General features: G+C 41.3%; 1 protein-coding gene and 1 pseudogene across 1 annotated transcript in view; one reads left to right on the top strand and one right to left on the bottom strand.

The window, feature by feature from the left end:
* The window catches only part of SNTB2 (syntrophin beta 2), a 68,229-nt gene extending 44,416 nt beyond the window's left edge, over nucleotides 1-23,813 (bottom strand). Inside the window, exon 1 of the mRNA XM_069550222.1 lies at nucleotides 23,200-23,813. Within this exon, the coding sequence (XP_069406323.1) occupies nucleotides 23,200-23,779 (580 nt within the window). The 5' untranslated portion in view covers nucleotides 23,780-23,813. The remainder of the gene's footprint in view (nucleotides 1-23,199) is intronic.
* Nucleotides 5,025-8,541, top strand: LOC138418657 (transcription elongation factor A protein-like 8; annotated as a pseudogene).
* Nucleotides 23,814-25,750: the final 1,937 nt, after the last annotated feature.

Raw genomic sequence — 25,750 nt, 5'->3', positions numbered from 1 at the left:
ACATTCAGAGAAACGTAAGCAGTTAGGAAAGGCCAGAATCGGGGTCAGGGTAAAATGCTGTGATCTGTTCTAGAGAGGTTGGTTGATATGTAGTTAAGGGTGATCAGATACTGTGAAAGGTAGCCCTGGCTGTTATGCATCATTCCTCCTTAAAGAACTACCTAGGTGAATATTCAAGAAGAAAAAAGTGAGGTCACTACTGAAACACAGATCACAAACTTCATAATAAAATGGATAAATACATATTTTTAAAGAACTGAGTTAAAGAAAGGATACAACCTAGATGTCACTCAAAAACACATCACTTGAATTGTGAGCAGAATTAGTATAAACTGTGTGCTCTGGAGCGCCTGTCCTCAGGTGGCAAAATGTAATCAAGTCAAAGGATTGTTTGTCTGCACTCCAAAGACACCTGCACAGGACATCTCAAGTTTGTCCCTAGCCTAATCTACACACCTATGTGTGCAAAATCTGAAAGAAATAGGCTGGAAATGCTAGATACTGGGAAGAAGAAATGGGAAGGAAAATATTATCCAATTAAAAGAAAAAGCCATTATGTCACACCCAACAAACAAGACACCAGAACCACCCCTCCAAACACCCCAATAATCAGTAGGCAAGAGAAAGAAGGAAAAAGGAAAGATAAAGCTGGAGATCTTTCTCTCTGCCTTACTAGGAGCCTGTGAAATTCTGTGAAATTCAATTCTGGTAACAGCCTCTTCCCTGGGATGGATCTGAGGGCAAATGTAGAGAAAGTATTTCATATAACTTCCCTTAAGCTCCAAGAAAGTAAATTAGGTCATGCATATGAGAATTCTCCTTTTGGTAAGATTTCCCCGGTGGCTCAGATGGTAAAGCATCCACCTACAATGTGGGAGACCTGGGTTCAATCCCTGGGTCGGGAAGATCCCCTGGAGAAGGAAATGGCAACCCACTCCAGTTTTCTTGCCTGGAAAATCCCATGGACAGAGAAGCCTGGTAGGCTACAGTCCATGGGGGACATGATTGAGCAACTTCAATTCACTTCACGACTCTGTAAATAGGCAATTAAAAATATAACTTCAGGAAAACAAGCTATATACACACCATGACCATATGTGGGCAATGTAGCAGTAACGTCACAAATAATTTTCATTTCCACTTCCATAAATGAATTCAGCCCAACGGTCAAACTAAGGATTTGAACTACGTAAAAATGTAATTTGATGCCAAGAAAGATGTGGTAAACTGAAGAGCAGAAAAATACTTGTTTAGGCCACGAGCTGTTTAACTGAGAGAGACTACTGAAGGGGCTGAAGTCGCCAGTTTCCATATGCTGGTAGAGTATTGAAAATATCTTGCTTCAGTTTAAGACTGGATGCTCTTAAAATATGTTTTAGGTTTCCCAAAGCTTAAATCTGTAGTTAGCTCATTTAGGTGTGGGTGGTGTATTTAACCTGAGATCCTTTCTTTCCATAGAGCAAAATTAATGAATCATCTGTCCCTGTGAAAAATCTGTGCTTCTGAAAGAATTTTAAATCTACGCTAGGAAAGGCCTGAGGTGTTGCATCTAAAAGGAATTGTGGCAAAGTCTGACTTCTTAGAAACTACTGTCTCAACATGTTTTTCTTTTGAGGAGCAATAAAATTCCATATTTGGAATAATACCTGATGGGACGAATACAACCAGTGAATCTGGTGCTAGGTGAAAGACTTCTGGTGCTCCTGGTGCTCCTATGGAAGCAAAAGCCCTGAACAGCAATGCTATCCACTCTTGCTTCCTTACACTCTGAGCCAAGGAGGACAGTTCTCACCAGTCTCTAGCTTATAAGACAACATTAAGAGAAGAATCTCAATAATAACAGATTACTAATGGAGTTAAAAAAAAAAGCAGGAGGAAAGGGTTTGAGGAACTATCTTAAATGGAAAAGGCAAAAATCCAAATGTTAATATTTTTAGAAATTCCAATAGTGCATAAAATTCACAACCTACATGTTGTATGAATAGAATCCATCACACTACCTTCTATTATAGGATCACTCTAGTGGCTCAGACGGTAAAGCGTCTGTCTGCAACGCAGAAGACCCAGGTTCAATCCCTGGGTTGGGAAGATCCCCTGGAGAAGGAAATGGCAGCCCACTCCAGTATATGAATAGGAACCATCACACTACCTTCTATTATAAGCTCCTTAAAGGTAGACATTTTTCTCTGTTCAAAATAATTCCTACTAACCAGGGAGGTTCAAGGACTTACTCCTGCTCTTCATAAGCCTTAAGGTAAAAACTGGGAAGGACAAACACAAGGAGAAAGCCTCTAAGCCAATGAGAAGAGAGGAAGGAGACAGGGCCAGAGGCTATACACCCTTAAACAAATAATAAATGACTGCAAAGAAGTTTGCCTAGGTCAGGGTTAAATCTGATATGCTGGTAAGGGATCACAGAAACGCTGGGAACAAACAGCTATAGCTAAACATTATAGATATTCAGGTAATTGCTGAAATTACATGAGCAGATGACCTAAACAGTGGGTGTATACGAGGGAGATAAATAAGGCCCTGCTCCTAAACTAGCTAGCACCAGTTTCTCGAGACAGGCAGAAAGAGATCCTAAAATAATTTTCCATCCAGGTATAATGCATAGAAGGGAAGGAAAATTAACATTGTCTGAACACCTGTTATGTGCTTCATATAAATGGACATAAATTTGAGCAAACTCCAGGAGACAGTGAAGGAAATGGGAGTCTGGTATGTTATAGGCCATGGGGTCACAAAGAGTTGGACATGACTTAGTGACTGATGTAACCTTCAGAATCATTTGACTGAGAAAGAAACAGAGGCTTAAAGAGAGTAAACTGTTTTCCCCACAACATGCAGAGCTCTAGGTCTGCTAGGTTCCAAAGCCAATGCTATTTCTTCTACAACACAGTCATCTGCATGGATTCAGTCGGGTGTATTCTGCTCAACAGTAAAACTGGTGGCCTTCTGATCACCTCATTTTGTGGACCTACACGTTTCTAGACCATAAGCCACTGATTCCCTAGCTCCTGCCTTGATGAAAGCTCCTGGGCTGTGCCTATACTGGCTGACAGCTGTACAACTTACTTCTGCTGCTGAGGAGACACTGCTGGGACAGGATCATGAAAAGGCATGCATGAACAGCCAGGAAGCTAAAAACATATGAAAGCAGGATTCCATGGGGTCAAGACCTCCAATTCCACCATTCTCACTAGTTGAAGAGATAAGGAAAGAGTTCACAATAGTGGATACTCCCAAAATAATTTAAATTTATGGGATTTTTTTGTTATTTTGTAGCAGCAGCTTTATCTCCAATTACATTTTGCTCAAGCAAAGACTGGCCTTCCCTTGTGGCTCAGCTGGTAAAGAATATGCCTGGAGATCCTAAAGATCTGCCCAAAGATCCCCTGGAGAAGGGAAAGGCTACCCACTCCAGTATTCTGGCCTACAGAATTCCATGGACTGTACCAGTCATGGGGTTGAAAAGAGTCTGATACTACTGAGCGACTTTCACTTTCTTTCACTTTCAAGCAAATATTAAAATTCATCTTCCATCTAATAGTAAATGCTGCAGATTATGGTAATTCACTCTTCACCCAGAGCCAAAGAGGACAAGAGAAACTCGATTGAGATGAAATATATTAGGAAAATAATAGCAAAACTGATTAATATCACATGAATAATTAAGAGTTGATTATGCAAAAAAATGTTTTAAAACAAACTCAAGATTATTACCCTTCAAATAAGAAATCTAAAATAACCTGCTCAAAATTTTCCCTGAAAATCTGAGAATAATTTCAGGCTGGTATGTTTTTTGGTGGTGTTGTTGACAATAAAGATGGTCTCACAGGATTAACATTCCTTCTAGCTGTAATCTGTATCCTAATCTGGTTAATATCCAGTGATTTACCAACTGTTCCCCACCTCCAACTTAAAAATATACTCCTTTCTTAAAGAATTTCAGATTTCTACAAATGGATAAAATGAATACCTTACTAAGCAGTATTAAAGGATTTTGTGTACTTGCCTCCTTAATCCTTTCTATTTTGCCACAGCCCCATCCCCTATTCAGTATATCAACATTACAAAAATAAGTTAGTTGCTGCTTTAAGTACATATCTGCATTTAAGAAAGCCTTAGGTTCTAAGACTGCTACTTTTGGTTCAGTGCATTCTCTCCCATTTATTACTGTTAATGAATGGTCCTTCTAGTTCTGTGACATTAATATCATCACAATGCTAATACTGCGCAAGAAGCTTAAATAAATGGTAAGGCATAGAAGAAATCCTTAAATAATCATGCAGTCACATGTGATACTTCTTATCTCAATGGCAACCCTTAGGCCAGGATGCTATTTTCCTATGGCTTTCCTGAATACACTGCTATAAGGCCCTTGGAGGCCCTGAAGGTGTAATGGGGGTATAATTACAAAAAAGAAAACAGAGATGACTCAATTTGTCTGAGATTTCAGTGAGACACCACAGAAGAGGGAAAATACAGAAATAAACAGGCAGCAGCAGTGTTTAAAGGGTTTGGTAAAAGTTATATAGAGAGTCCCCTGCTATTACTTCCAAAGAGAAATAGGGAGAATATTAAAGGTAGATGAACTTTTAGCAGTCAGGTTGAGGGCTATCTATAGCAAAGAAAAGTAGTCAATATACAAAAGATTACTTGAAGATAGACTGTAGCTCTAAATTTGAAACACAATCACAAAGCTTCTGGAAGAAAACATGTGCCCTTGAAGTGGGCAAATATTTCTCGGACAGGAAACATAATGCTACCATGAAAGAAAAAATTTCAGATTATCCAAATCCACCATTAAGAAACTGAGTGGCCTTACAGTTCAGGGCCTATTGACCTGTGGAAGTTCCCTATTGCTGGAGAAGGAGAGAAGGGTCTCAGATCCTTTCAGGACTCTTGGTCTTTCAGGAGGGACACAAAAGGGTCGAAGGGAAGAGGGAGGAAAAAAAAAATCCCTTAGATCTCGGCACAATTAATTTACTCAAAAAGAAAATAAGAGAAAAATACTCAGCATGCAAAAGTCTTGTGAAGAAAAAGGAGGAAAACCACAGAACATGCCAAAGGCCGAGGAAGATAGCCCTTGGGAGTGTACCACAGGAGGCAGAAGGACATTCTCAACTCTCAAAAGGCGCAAGCCCAGGAAGCAGAAGGAAACCTTAGAGGAGGGCTGACTCTGCCTGGTCAGGGACAAAACCACTGGGCATCTGGACCATGAAGAAATGATAAGAAGAACAGATGAGTCAGACACGACCAAGCGACTTCACTTTCAGTTTTCACTTTCATGCATTGGAGAAGGAAATGGCAACCCACTCCAGCATTCTTGCCTGGAGAATCCCAGCGATGGGGGAGCCTGGTGGGCTGCCGTGTATGGGGTCGCACAGAGTCAGACACGACTAAAGCGACTTAGCAGCAGCAGCAGAGAAGAGATAAGAAAAGTAAGAAATAAATTTGTGATGATGGACTAGAAACTGGAAACAGTATGAGCAGTATGAAAAGGCAAAAAGATAGGACACTGAAAGAGGAACTCTCCAGGTTAGTAGGCGCTCAATATGACACTGGAGAAGAGTGGAGAAATAACTCCAGAAAGAAAGAAGAGACGGAGCCAAAGCAAAAACAACACCCAGTTGTGGATGTGACTGGTAATGGAAGTAAAGTCTGATGCTATAAAGAACAATATTGCATAGGAACCTGGAATGTTAGGTACATGAATCAAGGTAAATTGGAAGTGGTCAAACAGGAGATGGCAAGATTGAATATCAACATTTTAGGAATCAGTGAACTAAAATGGACTGGAATGGGTCAATTTAACTCAGATGACCATTATATCTACTACTGTGGGCAAGAATCCCTTAGAAGAAATGGAGTAGCCATCATAGTCCACAAGAGTCCCAAATGCAGCATTTGGATGCAATCTCAAAAATGACAGAATGATCTCTGTTTGTTTCCAAGGCAAACCATTCAATATCACAGTAATCCAAGCCTATGCCCCGACCAATAATGTTGAAGAAGCTGAAGCTGAAAACTTCTATGAAGATCTACAAGACCTTCTAGAACTAACACCAAAAAAAAGATATCCTTTTCATTATAGGGGACTGGAACATAAGAAGACAAGAGATACCTGGAGTAACAGGCAAGTTTGGCCTTGGAGTACAAAATGAAGCAGCGCAAAGGCTAACAGAGTTCTGCCAAGAGAAGGCACTGGTCATAGCAAATACCCTCTCCCAACAACACAAGAGAAGACTCTACACATGGACATTACCAGATGGTCAATGCTGAAATCAGACTTAATCAGTCTTTGCAGCCAAAGATGCAGAAGCTCTATACAGTCAGCAAAAACAAGACGGAGCTGACTATGGCTCAGATCATGAACTTCTTATTGCCAAATTCAGACTTAAATTGAAGAAAGTAGAGAGAACACTAGGCCATTCATGTATGACCTAAACAAATCCCTTACAGTTATACAGTGGAAGTGACAAACAGATTCAAGGGATTAGATCTGACAGACAGAGTGCCTGAAGAACTATGGGCAGAGGTTCATGACACTGTACAGGAGGCAGTGATCAAGACCATCCCCAAGAAAACGAAATGCAAAAAGGCAAAATGGGTGTCTGAAGAGGCCTTACAAATAGCTGAGAAAAGAAGAGAAGCTAAAGGCAAAGGTGAAAAGGAAAGATATACCCATTTGAATGCAGAGTTCCAAAGAATAGCAAGGAGAGATAAGAAAGCCTTCCTCAGTGATCAATGCAAAGAAATAGAGGAAAACAACAGAATGGGAAAGACCAGAGATCTCTTCAAGATAATTATAGAGATACCAAGGGAACATTTCAGGCAAAGATGGGCAAAATAAAGGACAGAAATGGTATGGACCTAACAGAAGCAGAAGACATTAAGAAGAGGTGGCAAAAATCACGAACTATACAAAAAAGATCTTCATGATCCAGATAACCATGATGGTGTGATCACTCACCTAGAATCAGACATCCTGGAATGCGAAGTCATGTGGGCCTTAGGAAGCATCACTATGAACAAAGCTAGTGAAGATGATGCAATTCCAGTTGAGCTATTTCAAATCCTAAAATGATGCTGTGAAAGAGCTGCACTCAATATGCCAGCAAATTTGGAAAACTAGCAATGGCCACAGGACTGGAAAAGGTCAGTTTTCATTCCAATCCCAAAGAAGGGCAATGCCAAAGAATGTTCAAACTAGTGCACAATTGTATTCATCTCACACGCTAGCAAGGTAATGCTCAAAATTCTCCAAGTCAGGCTTCAAAAGTATGTGAACCATGAAATTCCAGATGTTCAAGCTGGATTTAGAAAAGCCAGAGGAACCAGAGATCAAATTGCCAACATCTGTTAGATCACTGAAAATCAAGAGTTCCAGAACAACATCTACTTCAGTTTTACTGACTATGCCAAAACCTTTGACTGTGTGGATCACAACAAACTGTGGAACATTCCTCAAGAGATGGGAATACCAGACCAGCTGACCTGCCTCCTGAGAAATCTGTATGCAGGTCAAGAAGCAACAGTTAGAACTGGACAGGGAACAGACTGCTTCAAAACTGGGAAAGGAGAACGTCAAGGCTGTATATTGTCACCCTGCTTATTTAACTTATATGTAGAGTACATCATGAGAAATGCTGGGCTGGATGAAGCATAAATTGGAATAAAGATTGCCAGGAGAAGTATCAATATTTCACAACTCATATACGCAGATGACATCACCCTTATGGCAGAAAGGGAAGAAGAACTAAAGAGCCTCTTGAAAGTGAAAGAGAAAAGGAAAAAGTTGGCTTAAAACTCAACATTCAGAAAACTAACATCATGGCATCTGGTCCAATCACTTCATGGCAAACAGACGGGGAAACAATGGAAACAGTGACAGACTTTATTTTGGGGGGCTCCAAAATCACTGCAGATAGTGACTGCAACCCTGAAACTAAAAGATGCCTGTTCCTTGGAAGAAAAGCTATGACAAACCTAGACAGCATATTAAAAAGCAGAGACATTACTTTGCCAATGAAGATCCGTCTAGTCAAAGGTATGGTTTTTCCAGTAGTCATGTATGGATGTGAGACCTGGACTATAAAGAAAGCTAAGCACCAAAGAATTGATGCTTTTGAGCTGTGGTGTTGAAGAAGGCTCTTGAGAGTCCCCTGGACTGTGAGGAGATCCCACCAGTCCATCCTAAAGGAAATCAGTCCTGAATATTCATTGGAAGGACTGATGTTGAAGCTGAAACCCCAATACTTTGGCCACCTGATGCAAAGAACTGACTCATTGGAAAAGACCCTGATGATGGGAAAGATTGAAGGCAGGAGGAGAAGGGGATGACAGAGGATGAGATAGTTGGATGGCATCAGACTCAATGGACATGAGTTTGAGTAAGCTCTGGGAGTTGGTGACGGACAGGGAAGCATGGTGTGCTGCAGTCCATGGGATCACAAAGAGTCGCATGTGACTGAACTGAACTGGAAACAAAGACATTCACACTGCCCTCCTCATCCTGTTCGCTTTTGGCCTTGAATTCCTTTTGGTCTAATATTAAAAACTGGCCCCTGCTTTCTTTCTGCTAGCATTTTCTGGTGTTTCTCTGACTTTTGCTTTATTTTTAATCATCTGGTGGAGTTTTGTTTTAGGTAGTTTCCTTGTTACCAGCATCTGGATTTTCTATTTTGACACATTCTCCAGGTCTATTTTTCAATCGGGAAGTTTCACATATATGCATGAAAATATGTTCACCTCATATCATAAAGTAAAATTTAACAGACTACAAGGAAGTATATTTAGTATCAGCTTACACATGTAGAAGAAAATCTCAAATTGTGTGTGTGTGTGCACGTGTGTACACATTCACACACATATCAAAAATTTAACTGTGCCTACTTCTGCGTAATATTTTTTTCTTTTTGCTTATATGTATTTCTTGAAGAATACATCAAACACACAAAAAGAATTAAAGGTTTTTCCATAATTAAGAGTCAATCAAAGAATTTACAATCAGTTTATATAAGGGCAACTGGAGCACCTAAACTCTTGATGAAAGAATTGTTTAAAAAAAATGTAAACCTCAAATTACCTCTTGATCTATCAGCCAGAGGAATAAAACTGGCAATTTTACAGCTTTAAAAAGAAAAAGAAATTGAGTAGACAAGATACAAGATTGAAAAACTAGTTACAACATAGACATCTGACAACAGACTTGTGTCTAGAATATATAAAGAGTTCTACAAACCAACAACAAAGAGATAAACAACCCAGTAGAAATTTAGTAAAAGGACTTCAACACTTTTGATTCCATTCCAATAAATTTCAAGAACAGACAAAACTGGGACTTACCTCATGGCACAGTGGATAGGAATCCACCTGCCAATGTAGGCAACGTGAGTTCCATCCATGATCCAGAAAGATTCCACATGGCTCAGAGCAACTAAGCCCATATGCCACAACCATTGAGCTCTCGCCCTAGAGGCTATGAGCCTGTGTGCCCTAGAGTCTGTGCTCCGCAAGAAAAGCCACTGCAATGAGAAGCCCTCGCTTGCTGCAAATAGAGAAAGCCTACACACACACACACACACACACACACACACACAAATGTACACAGCAATGAAGACCCAGCACAGCCAAAAACAGATAAATAAAATTTAGAAAAAAAAGAATAGACAAAACTAATTTGTGGTGAAAGAAATTTAAAAATGATTCCTAGGGATGGGGTGGGGAAAGGAATTGACTGGAAATGGCCATGAGGGAACTTTCTGGAGGTGAGAGAAATGTTCTATAGCTTATGTAGTGGTTACACAGGTGTATAAAATGGTAAAAATTCATTGAAATGAACAACACATTATTGTATGTTAATTATACTTCAAGTTTTTTTAATGTTAAGAAGTCAGAATCAAAGTGATAGTTAAGTGATCCAGCATAAAGAAAAACTGGACAGTTGGCTAAATTTTATCTGAATTTTAAAAGCTGTGAAATATTTAAAATATGCTTAAATACATAGAGTACAGTATAATGAACATTCACATAACTCAACTTTATCAATCTTAAAATTCTGTCCTATTTGTTCAGCTTTATTTCCTAACAAAAAGCCTCCATGAACCTCTCCCCAACTCCATTCATCTTCCTCGCTGTTGCTGTTCAGTCAGCTGTGTTCTACTCTTTGACATCTAAATTCCTAAATTTATTACATGAATAAATTTGCTTGACAATAATGGTCAACACAAATAAATATAATAAAGAGTCCCTTGGACTGCAAGGAGATCCAACCAGTCCATTCTGAAGGAGATCAGCCCTGGGTGTTCTTTGGAAGGAATGATGCTAAAGCTGAAACTCCAGTACTTTGGCCACCTCATGTGAAGAGTTGACTCATTGGAAAAGACTCTGATGCTGGGAGGGATTGGGGGCAGGAGGAGAAGGGGATGACAGAGGAGGAGATGACTGGATGGCATCACCGACTTGATGGGCGTGAGTTTGAGTGAACTCCGGGAGTTGGTGATGAACAGGGAGGCCTGGAGTGCTATGATTTATGGGGTCACAAAGAGTCGGACACAACTGAGTGACTGAACTGAACTACTATTAAAATTAATTGGATTATATCCTCCCTGACAATCCATCTATTTCTATAGTCAGTTTATAGTAACTGTAACTGTGCATTCTCTGTGTCATTATAGAACTATAAAATATGAGAATTAAAAGGCATTTTATTTTTAATAGATAAGAAATGCAAGGCTTGTAATGCTAATATTTTTTCCAAGGTCACATAAGGAGCTAATGGTCACTAGAAATGCTTTGCTGTGTTTTTTTTTTAATTTTTCCTAAGTATGTTGTCCTCTCATGCTTCAGTTTGGGACCTAAGCATTTTTGGTACAAGACTCAGTTTCTATGACTATATCCCTAAGGGTGGAGATGCTTAAAGATCCCAAAGACTTCTCTTGAGTCTCAAGCACAGAGGAAGTAGGAGGGAATACGAGAGATAAATGGAGAATAGTGGGAGTCAACTGGTGGGTGGTAGAGAAATAAGAGCAAATTGAGATCTTTCTCCAACCACAATCTCCTTAGAGAGAGTGCAGAGGAAAAACATTCAAGAAAACATGTTTCTTATCAAAATATATTGTGGGAAAAAACCTACAAATTTGGCTTTCTGAGAATACCTGTAAGACCTGGCTGCTACAAACCAGCTTGCTAGCATTTAAAACTATTACTTATTTTCCAGTATAAATGCTTTGCACTCATCTTGTGAGGATATCATTATTCTGCATCCTAGATGAAATTAACAAGTATAAAAATCAACTCTATTATACTGTAAATGGATAAAGTAGATCAATATTAAAACATCTGTTGTGAGCAATGACTTTTAGAATTTCACTTTAGTCTTTTTTGTCGCTGTTTTGGCTGATGCTGGGAAAGACTAAAGGCAGGAAGAGAAGGGGACGACAGAAGATGAGATGGTTGGATGGCATCACCAATTCAATGGACATGAGTTTGAGCAAGCCCCAGGAGATGGTGGAGGACAGGGAAGCCTGGCGTGCTGCAGTCCACAGGGTCGCAAAGAGTCAGACATGACTGAACGACTGAACAACAAAGAGTCAGCTTAATTTTTTCAGTTACTGTTACTTTACGTTCACTGTAAAAATAAATGCAGTTCACAGAATTCCTTGGTGGTCCAGTGGTTAGGACTCTGTGCTTTCACTTCCCGGAGCCTGGGTTCAGTCTCTGGTTGGGAAATTAAAATCCCACAAGCCCGACAGTGTGGCCAAAATAGATAAATAAAAATAAATGCAGTTTTATTCTAGCGTGTAATCAATAGTCTTTGAAGAAATTAATAATACCTTCATCCTGAAGACCTCCCACGCCAATACCACAGCCTGCCCCCCTCACACCTGAGAGAAACACATTCCTAACGTCCGTCATTCCTGCACTGCAAGTTCTCTCAGCATTTGTCTATCACTTGTATAATATGTATGAGACAATCTAGATTAACTTATGTCAGTTTATTAGCATTTATAAAGCCATTTGGAGGTAAGGGTGGTGGGGCTCATGTTTTCTTTCTACTTCTCCGAGTGTCCAGCAGAAATGTTCGTATTCAATGAACTGATTAATCACATACACCTATCTATTTGTGCCTGGCATGGAAAATCAAAGACTGGGAGGCACTAACAATAATACCCTTCAGAGGACTGATGCAACAACCCAGAATCCAGAGCATGACTTCCTGCACATGAAGCCAATCACAGTGATAAATTCTACTGGTCTTCAGGCTTGCTAGCTTCTTAAACTGATTCATTGGAGAAGCAATCTATCAAAACAGTAAATAGCAGCAGCTGTGGAGTCTGATAAATCTGTGCCTCTACCATCCAAGTGCTGCAACCTTGGGCAAATTATTTCATCTCTGCAGGGTTCAATTTCTTCATATTTAAGATGGGCCTGATGATACCTGTCTCACGGGGCTGTTAAAAGAAACTGTGACAATGCATGTAAATTGCTTAGCAGAGTAAAGGTCTCAATAATGTCATTATTACTTATTTCTATTGTTTTAACTTTTAAAAACTTTACAATTTAGCTACACAAATATTTCAAGCACTCTAGCTCCAAAGTCTGCATCATTATCATGGATATAAGTTTGCTTAGCATCCACTCTATTCCACATTTCATAGTTTGGTGATGCTGCCGATCTCGACACACCAAGGATGGGTACATGGGGCAAGCCGGGATTGTAGTCTCCACCAGTGTGGAAATAGAGATATGTCCCAAGGGTAGACAAAGCAGAGTTAATCAGAGTCCTTCCCAGAAACTGCAGGTGCTAGAATAAAAACTGTCCTTTTTTAAAGGGGTTATTAAGTTAGGGCAATACATTCCTACAACTGCTGGCGCCATCTTAGCTGACTCCACAGAATTAGATTCTCCACAGCAGATGTTGCAGCCAAGATAATTTGAGCCTTTGGATCCCTCTGGACCTAAACCTAGATCCACCCCCAGTCTTAGCAGTTATATGAGGCAGTACATTCCACTTATGCTCCATTTGGTTTGGGTTTCTGCAAACCAAAATAATTCTTACTAAAAAAACTGTCTATGTCTGTTCTGATAGACAAAGATTTTTCTCCATCCCATTCTACCTCTGACGCCAGGTCCTGTCTATAAGCTCTAGATAGTTTTCTTTCCCTAGTTATAACATGATAATCGTAATACAATCTGGAGAAGTTGCTTGAAATGTATATAAAATTGATGTTCAAAAGAGAATGCTGAGACTAATAATTTATTATGCACTTTCGAGTTTCAAGAATCTTTGAAATGCTCCAACTAGCTCGCCTGTACCCAAGCAAAGGTATTCTTCTTGGTTTCCTTTTATAGCTGTTTATAAAGTTTCTAAATCTCTTCACTTATATGGTAGTTTCTCATTTAATCTCTACTATGAACCTCTGGTGGTTTTAGAACATTGGAGTGGGTGTCGGTTGTTTGTCTGCCTACCATCCACTCCCCCTTCTTTTGGTAACATCAGCTTGATTATCTTTTGAGAAACTCCCATGTGATTTAGGCTGGCCAACCAGAACATCCCATTATCTCCTGGTACATGCCTGGAATATATGAGTGAGGTCCAATACTTCTGGCAAAATGACTGGGAAAGAGATATTACAAAGATCTCAGTTCTCTTAAAAATTAATTTATGGATTTAATACAATTTTAATCAAAATCCCAAAGGATTTAAGAAATGATAAAATCACTCCAAAATTTATCTGGATAAATAAGTAAGTACACCAGCCTCTAATTATTCATTGTTATTTTTCCAAATTCTTCTTGAATGGTGTAATCCACTTGAATGATCAGTTATTAACTGTTAAAGTTACAACATACGGTGTGGTTACAAAACACTCAAATAAAAAGTCCAGAATCAGATTGCAGAATATAAAAATTAAACATATAAACAATGGTACAATTCAAATCAGTGAGGGAAGAATGGGTCATTCCTAGGTGACAGGTATGTAGCATGTGTATTATATACCTCAACGCAGCACACTCATTGCAGACGTCCCTAGTTAAGCATAGACTGTTCTGCTGCACCCAGATATGGCTTTGGAATCTTTCCCCACATGGCACTCCAGGCAGCCCCATCAATCTAGCAGACAGTGCATGCTGCTAAGTCACGTCAGTCGTGTCTGACTCTGTGCGACCCCATAGATGGCAGCCCAACAGGCTCCTCTGTCCCTGGGATTCTCCAGACAAGAACACTGGAGTGGGTAGACAGTGCATACAAGAGGTTTATTTGACAAATGCTGAGACAATCGTTAACTATTTGGAAAAGCACAGAACGTGGAATCTCTCGCATACCTATGTCAAAATAAACCTGGTGTAGATTAAAAAGTGAAACCGTAAAAGGACTAGAACAAAGCTGTTGCAAAAGAACGTTCTCAGAGAAAAACAGAGAAGCTCTGAGATGAGGAGACATGAGCAAAAGTGGAAAGCGTAATCCTCAGCACTGCCTGGGTCCTTGACATTTCTGAGGCTCAGCTTTTCCTGGAGTCCTGAGACCTGTCTATATCTTTCCAATAATTCCACCCTTCAATTTGAACCGGTGGTGAAACCAAAAACGCCTTGAATAACACATGTGCATTATCTTTGCTTAAAACAAAAACAAAAAAAAACCTTGTTATCAACTGATTTTACCAAAAATAAACCTTTGTCTCTTTCAATGAAAACTCAAAACTCCCCAATTTCCAAGTGAGTAAATATTTTATATATACAATAGCTTAATTAAATTTAAAGATAAAGATTCAATTTTTTCATCTCTCTATCCCATCTTTATTTTCATAAAGCATTTTGAAATACTTGAAAAATTTAAAAAAAAAGAGTAGAAGACAGTAGAAAGAAAAAAATATTGCAGAAAAGTCAAAGTAATTTTTGTAAAAAGCTGCATTTTGGGAATTCCCTGGCAGTCTAGCGGTTAGGGCTTTCACTTTCACTCATGGGGTACTAAGATTGGCAAGCCACGAGGTTTGGCCAAAATTAAAGGTTGCACTTCACATATTCTTCCCTAGTTTACATGTCGAATCATTCTAGCAATGTCGTAGGAGCCGGATCACAGAAACCAAACCAAATTTGAGTTTTGTAACTCTACTCTTTTTAAATCTACTGATATCATAATCACTGGCACTGTTTATATACAGAATTATTTCACAAATTTTTGTTTTCACACTGAAATGAAAACACATTTTATGAAAGACTCAGTGCATATTCCTTAGAATGGCACTTAAGGAACTAAATCAACAGTTACTTCTCCAGATAGAAAATATTAAACTCACCCAAATATACCATCATTTCTCCAGAAGCCCAAAACTCCTTTCACCAATCTAGGGGGATAAAACCTTTAAAGGAAGAATATGTTCTTATGCCACATGACTAGATGTGATGTTTATAAACTAAAATTTTTCTTCTCAACCCCACAGCCAGCTGACAAGAGTTACGCTGCCTAAGGGCTTTATAACATGGCTGAGTGCTTCTGCCGTCCCTGTCCCTGTCCCAGAGTTAATTCACTATATCCAATCTACCCCCACATCCTGTCATTTCTTCCTTCAAAACAGTGGCTCTCTAGTTTCCACTCCAACGACTCTGAGGGATCAAATTCCTGTGCTAGTGACAGAGGCCAGAGATTCTCTACAAGTGTCCAAACTTTGGGCGTCCCAGGCAGTCAGAAGGAGGCTATCTGGGCAGGAAAAGGTCCCTAGTGGGTTCTGCTGTTCCCTGGCAAGAAATCACCTGCTTTAAAGCGTTTCTTGAATCGAACCTGCCCCTGCTCCCAGCACCACCACTGTCACCCCCTCCAGTGGTCACCGTCTCTGTGTTGGACTCCTCTTCTCTGCAACAGCTGTGCTTTTTCCTACCTTTGCTCTTTCCTCTCGCATTGCATCCAGTGCGTCCACTGCTGCCAACCCAAAATTCTGTTCCCATCATGTCACTTCCTGGCTCGAGAATGGATTGCATCAGTCCCCCATCCCTTCTATCTCTTCAACCTCTCCCTTCTCGGCCAGCCTTTTCTCCTTACTGTACAAATAGGTCGCAATTCTTTCCCTTAAAACAAAATAAAAACCAAACGACTACAAAAGTAGGATTCTTCTTGGATACTTTATTCAACTCTAGCTCACCTTCGTGGCGTTTATTTTTCTGAGAAGCTTTAGAAGCTGAGAAGTATAGTCTATTCACTGCTCTCTGTTCCTGTCACTCAGCTGAAATTGCTCTTAAGAGAACTCTCATGATCCTGTTCTCTAATCACCAAATCCAATGGACTTGTTTCCTTCTTGCCTTCGCCAGCATCTCAAGATGCTGATCACCTCCTCCTTTTTGAAACCACTTCTTTCCAGATTTCTGTTCCTCCACTCTTGCTTTTAAATAGATCAATTCTGCAGGGTTCCATCCTGTCCCCACTTCTCTTTAATTTGCACTCTCCTAACGATTACATCGACACTTATGGCATCAATCATCCCTCCTACAGTAACATCTCATGAATCTTCAGCTCATTTCTGACATTTCTCTTGACTACAGACCTGTATCAGCCATCTGCACCAGGATGTCACACAGGTGACTCAAATTCTACAAGTCCAAAACCAAACTTCTCTTCCCCACAAAAAGATGAGTTCCTCCCCCATTCATTCTGGTTTCACAGTTATCCACTTTCCCAGGCCAGACATCTAGGGGTTATCCTCTCTCTCTTTTCCTTTCCTCCTCCAAATATCATTTAGAATCACCACTTCTATCTACTTAGTATCTTTCAGCTTCATAACTGTCCTATCCAGTCTCACTAGCTTTACGGTGTCCCAACAGGCTCCTAAGTGCTTTCCCTGACCTCATAGTCTTGAGCTCCTACACTCCGCATCTGCCACTCTTTCTGGCAGATTGCTCCTTTGTTTAAAGCACTCCTTATTTAAAGCACTTTTAACAACCTGGGTGGCTTGCCAGATCTGAAACTCTTGATAGTACACACCCATCAGTAAATATGTGAGCCTACGTGCTCATCCTACGAATATTCGTTAAAGCATACGTATTATAAAACATATACAAGACATAAACATCAAGAATGAATGAGATAAAGATGAAATAAATACACTAAATATATCCCTGATGAAGTCATGCCATCATTAGCTACTGTATGATTCAAAGTACAACACAGCCTTATATAGCTCATTACTAAAGGTAATGTGTTAATCCACATTTTAAATACTTTTCTTGATGATTTCATTTTTTAGGTTGATGTCTTAACAGACAGGATTACCCTGAAATGTGACAAAGAGCTCCTACCAGGAGAAAAGTAAAACGACTTTTTTGTTATTATTTGTATTGCTAGAATTATCGTGAATCCAAGGTTTCTCTGTGCAAATCTTTAAGCCACCTGCTCACTTTGTAAAGATAAATGTAGTTAAAAGCAGCTAATATATCATAAATCCCCTCAACCAGGCTCAAGTAATAAGTTGCAATGATAGGAGCAGAAGAATGAACAAAGTCACCACTCTCAACTCCTGTGCTCTGTGAAGCTTTCACTCTTCCCTGGAGACATCACCCTGTGCATCAAGTATGAAATGTCACTGTCTTGTAAGACTGAGGAAGAGAACCAGGGTTATCTATAAACACTAATGCAACGAAAGTTCTTCTTTTAGGGTTTAGGTTGCAAATAGAAGCTCCACTTAGAGCCCACTGCTTGGCACTGCCCACCAACCTGGTCTCTGCCCACCTTTCCAGCCTGCTCTGCTGCCACACCCTTCCCACACCTTCCCACACTTCACTTCTCTCCACACACCAGCTGCTCATCACTTCCCTGCCTTTGATGGGCCATCTCCTTTGCACTTCTACCTCTGCTTCCAGGGCACCATGTTCTCATCTCTTTTAAAACATTTATCACAGTCTGCATAACTGCTTCCCTACAAGCCTAAAGGGCAGGGGTTACTCCCAATTTTGAGTTCCCAGCATCTACCAGAACACCTCACTTGCAGTAGATACTTAAGGTTGACAGAATGAAAAAGTCCAAATTCCTTGGCCTGCTTTCAAGTCCTTGCATAATCTGGTTTCAACTTATCTACTTGGCTTAATTTTCTTCCCCCAAGTCCATTCCTACTGTCACTTCCTATCACAAGTCATGGTTGCTTTGGCTTCTGCGCATGTTACCCGCCTCACGTTGAACTGCCTTCCAACTACAGAGGAGCAACTCATCCTTCAAGCTCAGACAAAAGTATCCTTTCCCCATGAGGTCACACTTGACTCTTCCATCCCCCAGAGGATCACCTCTTCAGAGAATTCTTGAAGAGTGAGCACTGTACATTGCAGCAATTCCTCTCTGTTGGGAGGTTTTCTCTCCCCAGTTTCAGTCCACGTTCTCCGAGGCCAGGGACCGACCATCGTCAGCTGCTTTTGCATGCTGCAACGTGATGATGCATGAGACGCCACAAGTTCTGACTGACTGGCCGTAGATATCATGGTGCCAGGGAGACAGCAGTGAACTAACTGGGTCTTAGTCCAAGTTCCATAACTGGTTAGTTAGATGACCTTAAACATGCTTATTTGACCTCTTTGGTCATTTATCCTTTATCTGCAAGATGAGACTTTTTTTTATTTTACAATTTTTTAAATTCCAGGTAAGACGTTTCCTCATGCTCACAAGAAACATGAACATTTTTCCCCTAAAAATAAAGAGAAATTCTGAGACATTCAGTAACTCACTTAACATGAATGAACTTCAGTGCAATCAACACCAGCCTCAAAGGACAATGTAAAGGTCAAATGAGAAAATACACATGAAAATGCACATATAATTTTAAAACCCAGGTAAAAACTTTAAGGCACTGTCATGCTATTCAGTGGGAAATGCAAGCAAGCAACATCATCTGTTTAGCTGGTGAGGAGAGTATGCTGGCCTATCCAAGGACAGTGATTGGATCCTCCAATGACCCAGTCTGCTAAGCCCAGCAGAACACTGTTCCATAGGCACAGGCCCTCATCCCTCAGGTACAAAGATACACATCTGATCACAAAGTAAAGTAACCTTTATCCTTGAAGGACTATAGACCAGGGAATACATCAGCTGAAGTTCTGAATTACAGTTGAGATCTAAATTAAAGCCCAGGTATGGTTTCCAAAAATGCTCTTAGAATTTTCATAACCACTCTGTATTAGAACCAATAAATTTCTCATATTTTTCTAATAATTTGGAGAGCATATTTCAGCATAAAGGGGACTCTATAAGAAATAATCTGGTTACAAACATGTGGCTGCTTATATAAACATGCTTAATCACTCAAATGAAATACAATGAGGCTAGTCAAAAAAACCGAAATCCGGAAACATAAAATGCCCTGACAATTTAGTGGTTCTTTAAGACACAGACTGATGAATATACATGGCAAAGTCTCAAAGAAAATGTAAAATGTTTTCTCTAGAAGACTCTCAAACTTTCCAACACACAGTGAAGAAAACAGCAGTTTAAGAACCCAAACTAGCTTCTTCAAATGAGCAGCCTAATAACATCAGTAGTTACATGTCCTTTAACAAACACAAAGCATCAGTCATATATGACACTCAAAATCTCAAACTATTCTAGATACAAACATTATTTTCAGCTCTGAAATTAAATTTCTCATCAGTCTACTTTCTCTATATACTTAACTATTTTCTTTTCCATAGATTTGATAACAATAATTTTAGAATCATATTTACACAATAAAAGATGATTTTCCAGCAATATTCCAACGAGAATTGCTTCAAAATTTTACTGATTCTTTTCTCAAATTTCAGATGTTACATTTAACACCATTCTGTCTTTCCTAACCTCCTCTGGAACACTTTCCAATGTGTAGTCTAATTCAAATATAAATTCTAGAAGCTTTCTGGATAGACTCTCTCTAACACAGAGATATAGTTTAACTCATACAATATGATGGAAGAGCAGTCACCCCTTTATGCTGAAAATCTGTGTATCTCTGCATATCTTAACATCAGACATTAGTCAAAACTACAAGTACAAGGTTATTAGCAAGTTATAAGGTTCTGAGCAGCAAGCGTGAAGGAACAGGAACAATCAGAGGGATGGAAAAGTAAATGCAAAATTTAAGGATAAAAAAGTTGGCCTACACGAAGGACGACAGGAAAACAAGATCAGAAAAATGAGTCTGCATGCCAGAAATGCAAAATCATTCTTGACCTGTTCACCTTAAATAACTTATTCTTATCATGTATTTCTTTTCAAGTAAAATGGAGCCCTGGATTTTAACAACTTGATATTCTGGCTATTCTGAGAGTCTTTGTTAACTCGTAGCATACCTTCATGACCCAGTCCTACCTTCCTTATTCAGACTTTGTTTTCATTACTGTTGCTTACTGCTTCTATTCCCAGTTCCCCCAAAGGCTCCCGGCACAAAAACTGTCAAATGAACAACAGCCCTGTGAAGAGGTGTTATTATCATCCTGGTTTTATAGATGAGGAAACTAAGGTGCAGCAAGGTTGAGTAACTTGCCTAGGGGTTACAAACCACTAGCCAGAACATAGCCTGGTCTAGCTGACCACAAAGCCCTCATGTGTGCTCTAACCTCCCTGGGCAAACTGACTTCTTCAGGTCTCTCATTTGTCTTTACTGGTGGTAGCTCTCTCCTTAGGGGAAGGCTTGATTCAAACTTGAACTTCTCCATCAATCTCTTCTTGGGCATCCTCAACCTCTGATGCCCACAGGGTCTTTCTTTGTACTGCACCCTCTCCAGAGTTGCATTCTCACAGTTTTTAGCCCTTAGCTGTACTATTTCTTAACTCTCTCTTACCTCAACTCCAAACTTCCTGAGGGCAGAAATCAGACTATTTTTAAGCGACTCTGGCAAGTGGAAGAGCTGAACAAACCTCTGATGTATGAACGAATAATTCCTACAAATCCATGAGATTAAAAACAACAACAACAACAAAAAAACCCTTCAATTCACTGGGTTCCCTAACCACAGGCAACCAGACAGTACAGCTTTGCTTTGCCTGGGGGTGATAAAGGTATGCCTAAAATTCCCTGTACGCACCACAAAAGAGCATCACTGTGCTATGTTAAACTGTGCTATGTTAAGGTAGTTTTTCAAGTTTTGAGACATCAAATGGAAGGATCATTCAGTTCTAAAACTCTAAGCATAAAAATCTATCTTTTAAAAGTAGCCTTCCTGGATGGGTCACTAGTTCTCAATTTTAAACATTTGACTGATTCTATGAAATCACTGTTTGCAGTGGTTCTGCATATTATAAGCAATTTTATTTTTATATCCTTTGATTTTTAAAGTTCAGTTTCATACCTCTCCACACATATAAGAACAAAAATGTCTTGTCTTTTAGAAAATGGGAAAATAAGGTAGAACCTGTGTTAGGTAAACAAACATTCACTAAATATTATGCTGCCATTTGTAAAGCCTCCTTCTAAAAGCACATGTGGCCTATTTTAGGTTAATGAATACTATGAAGTGTTTACTAGATGATTTTTATTTAAGTGGTATGAATACCACGTTCAAATTATATCTAAACAAAAACTAGATTTAAAAAATATAGATATGGGTTAAGAGCTGAAACATCTGCCCATCACCACTGAGCACCACATAAATAGTACTACAGTCAGTATTCTGGCTCTAAGAATTTATAACCAAATTCTTAGCTAGCACAATTTCAAGACACACATTTATGGCAACTCTTTCTTTTTTTACACACATACAACCCACATCGCCACAATTTATAATTTTACTCCTTTTATTAACACTAATTTCTGAGTAGTGTCTAGCCCCACCTAAGTGAAATATAAATATTTATAAATAGGATATTATAAGGTGGGAGACTGGAATTTTACAATTAGAGCACATTAAAATATTTACTTGGAAACTAACACCTTCCCAAATGTTTACTAGCAGATTTAGGAAAAAGTGAAAATCACTTTGCCAAGCTAGACTTCTGGCCTCTCAGTCAGTTTGATGACTGGCCACTTCCTACCTCCACTCCCCACCCCTTCCCTTCTGTTCTTCCTCTGCCAGGAATACCCTCTTGACTCATCCCTGCCTATGTCCATCACTTCCCTGGAGACCTGGCTCAAGACTCAGCTTCTTGAAAAACTCCTCCCTGATCAAGCTGATTTCCACTACTTCCTAACTTTGCACTCCCTTGGTATTCATATAGTTTGCACTCCACAATCTATAATTTGTAAGTTGTTTTGCATTTTTCTATCATTTTTCCAACTAGACACCAAATAGAGACACATCATCTTTTATATTCTCTTCTGTATTGTCAGCAATAAATGCCTCTTAAATGACTGAATGGGTGAAAGAAGGCTGATCGCTCAAAAATTTCTGAAGTAGTATTACCTCCAACATGCATGAGTCCTTCAAGAAGATAAAATTTATTTTGCCTTAGTTCCATAAAAGACTCAGGTAACAGATCACATTCAAACTTAAAAGAATAATCTTGACTATTCAAACGTGACTTGAGATTTAACACTTCAGGCTTCTGAATTTAAGCTTAAAGCCTTGAAGCCTGTGAATGGTAGGAAGCTGGCACCCCGTCTCCTGCAAAAAGGGGCAAAATTCTAGTTGGCAGTAAAAGTTCAAACACGTGAGCCTCCACTGTTAAACAAGGCTCATTAACCACACAAACTTGCTGTTTCAGCTTTCTGGCTTCGATGAAGTGCTATGATCTCCTTTGGTTATTGTTGAGAGCCAATGATGGGTTAAATTCCCATAAATTAACCAGCGTTTTGGTGGTCTGCCCAAGCATACCGCTGGCATCGGTGTGGATGAAATTTTTTTTTTTTTTTTAACAGACCTGCCTGGCCTAAGAAACCAGAGGTGAGTGAAGAAAGCGCCACTCAGGAGGCAAACGGAGACCTTCAGAAGTCCTGTTCTAGTTCTTAGTGTCAGCTTAGCGTGCAGAGGAGGGGCTTCAAGCACGGCTGCTCCAAACTAAAACCTTCCTAGGGGACTGCAAGCCACACTTCGGCGGCAGCCCAACTTTTCCTGCAGGGAGCATCAGTTTTTCCATCTCCAAAGCCCCAGCAACGGGGTTATGGGGAAGCCTGCCGCCAGCAGAGAGGAAGGTGAGGTCTCCGAGTGGGAGGGAAGGGGCTGGCCCCGCAAAGGGGGCAGGGTGGCAGAACAAAGTGAGCGCCGGCCAGCCCAGCCCAGCGCCGCCCGCCCGCCGGCCCGGCTCACCCTCCAGCAGCACCTCCTTGCCCGCGCGCTTCAGCGCCTGCACGGCCTGGTCGTGGGTGGCCTGGCGCAGGTCGGTGCCGTTCACCGACAGGATGGCGTCGCCCAGCCGCAGCGCCCGGCTCTGGTCGGCCGCCAGTCCCGGGAAGATCTTGGAGATGAGGATCGGCATCCGGTTCTCGCGGCCGCCCTTGATGCTGATGCCCAGGCCGCCCGCCTCCTGCTTCACCACACGGACGCGGCGCACCGGCGGTGACGCGCCCGCCTCGCCCGCAGGGCTCCGCGGCGGCGCGGGTGGACTCGGGGGCCCCAGGCCGCGGCTCGGGCTCCCGGGCAGCGAGTCGCCGGCGCCACCGCCGTTCGGGAGGCCGTTGAAGGCGGCCGCCGCGGGCCCGAGAGCGGGCTCAGACTCAGCCGCCCCGGCGTCGCCCGTCAGGCTCAGGCTCTCCCCGCTCAGCTCGGCCACCACTCGGACCCAGCGCTCCCTCAGGAGCAGCTCCACCAGCCCCGCTTTGGTGGCCCGCGTCCACACCGCCATGGCCGGCCCCACTCCCGCCGCCGCAGTCGCCGCAGCTACCCTCATTCCAGTCAGGCAGCCTCGGCGCTTCCCCCTTCCCGCCCGTGGGGGCGGGTCCGGCCCCGCCCCCGGCGGTGATTCATTATTCATGAGGCCACGCCCACCTTCCGGAGGTGAGGGGAGAGGACAGCCGAGCAGCTTCCGGGAGGTTAAGGAGTTGCCCGAGGTCCAGTGGGTTACAGTTCACCGGACGTGGGCAGCTCGCGTGGTTTGGGCTGTCTCACGTTCTCCCTCGTACGCCTCCGATCTTCCCACTCCCAGCTCCTGACCTCTACCGTGCAACTCGCCAGAGCTGCCTGGGCACAGAGAGTAAAATCAGCTTCGAGAGGCACTTTGCAAGCCTGCAAGACCCAGTTGCAGGTACACTTTTGCATTGATTGGTTTACAGAACGCTCCGCCAAGTGTGCTCCTTTTTGAGGCCTGGAGATGAGATGAATAAAATGCACCACAGCTGAGAGCTGAGAGTCTAGTTGGGAGGAAAACAAAGAGAATCAGCTAACCTGATGTTATAGTATGTGGTGAGTGTCAAGTACAAAATGCCCTGTGAGCAGATGAGAACATTTAGTTGGGTCTGGGGTCAGCTTTATAGAGGTGACAATGAAACTCAAAAGTCAGAGCATTTGTCACTCTGCTTTGTAATCCCCTGTTTACTTGCCAGCAATGTCAGAGGAAAAATATCTTTAGCCCCGCAGTCACGATAGGTAGGTCTCAAAGATATCTGTAAAATGATGGTTACTTAGGGAGATGCCAGAATCCAATGTCAAGAGAGGATAGGGTCAGTGGCAACGACAGTATACGAGTGTAAAACGCCGCATATAACCACATATTTGGAAGTGTTTGGACTTGAATTTGTAGATCTGACTTTCTCACCCTGGAGGCCATGGCCTTATGTTAGGGCAAGTGCACATGGGCCTCCCCAGAAACACTGCACAATGTAGGGCCTGCAGCGGTTTTTATCCAAAGATACAGGTGATACAATCCACTGGCTTCTTACAGTTTCATGGGCTTGAAGAGCAGAAAGTAACACATTGTAAAGCAATTATACTCAAAAGGAAAAAAAGACACTGCTTTAGTAGAATGGGGAGAATAAATCAGCTATCTCACCTTAAAATTACACAATAAAAGAAGAGCTGAGGAAACTGAGGCCCAGAAAGTCAAAGATTCTGGCCCAAAGCTCACAGTGAAGAAAGACAACTCACGTCTCCCACCCTCCTGGTCCAGTGCTTTTTTTAAAAAAAAAAAAAAAAACATAAGTCCAGACCTCAAGGATGAGGTCCAGAAATCACACTGGGAAGATCGATCTCAAAAACATGAGATCACCGTGCCCTCAAACGTTCCTTTTTTTTTTTGGCAGGAAAAGCAAAATTCCCCTATTTTCATTTGGGCAGGAGGGGAGTTGGCGGGGGGAGGGGAGAGAAAAGGGGGATGCCAACCCAGGGAGTGTACACCAATTCCTGTAAAAGGGGTTTGTATACCTGCTTGCTCATGAAGTTCATGTTGAAGCTCGTAAGCTGTGTCCATGCAACACTCTGAATGCACATTCAAGTATGGGCAGAAACTTTCAAAGAGCCTCCTATACCAGAAGTGAAAACAATAAAAATAGAGACTAGAAAATCACCCAGCGCCAAGAAAGAATTCACAATGAGAAGAGTATCTTACCCCTAAAAAATCATTACAGCAGAATCCTCTTTGCAATTAGCAGAGCAGGATTTTCCAAGCTGCAAGTGTCAGCAGAAGCTCAACCCTCCAGCCTCTCCTAAATCAACTGCAGTGAGGCCAGCTCACTGTTCCGGCAGGTCTCGATGTGCCCACGTGCACCTGCAGTCAGTTTCTGGCTTTGCTCCAGCTGAGGCGTGAGCCCCCAGACGCCTGAGTTATGTGAAATTTCTGCTTATTAGAGAGCACTTGGCAGCTGATTCCTTAGAGTATAAGCACAATTTTGAACCTTTTACGTACATATTCACCCAAAGGTTGGGC

Source organism: Ovis canadensis, chromosome 14 (assembly GCF_042477335.2).
Source record: "Ovis canadensis isolate MfBH-ARS-UI-01 breed Bighorn chromosome 14, ARS-UI_OviCan_v2, whole genome shotgun sequence".
NCBI lineage: Eukaryota > Metazoa > Chordata > Mammalia > Artiodactyla > Bovidae > Ovis > Ovis canadensis.
This window is presented reverse-complemented; position numbering and strand designations above follow the sequence as displayed.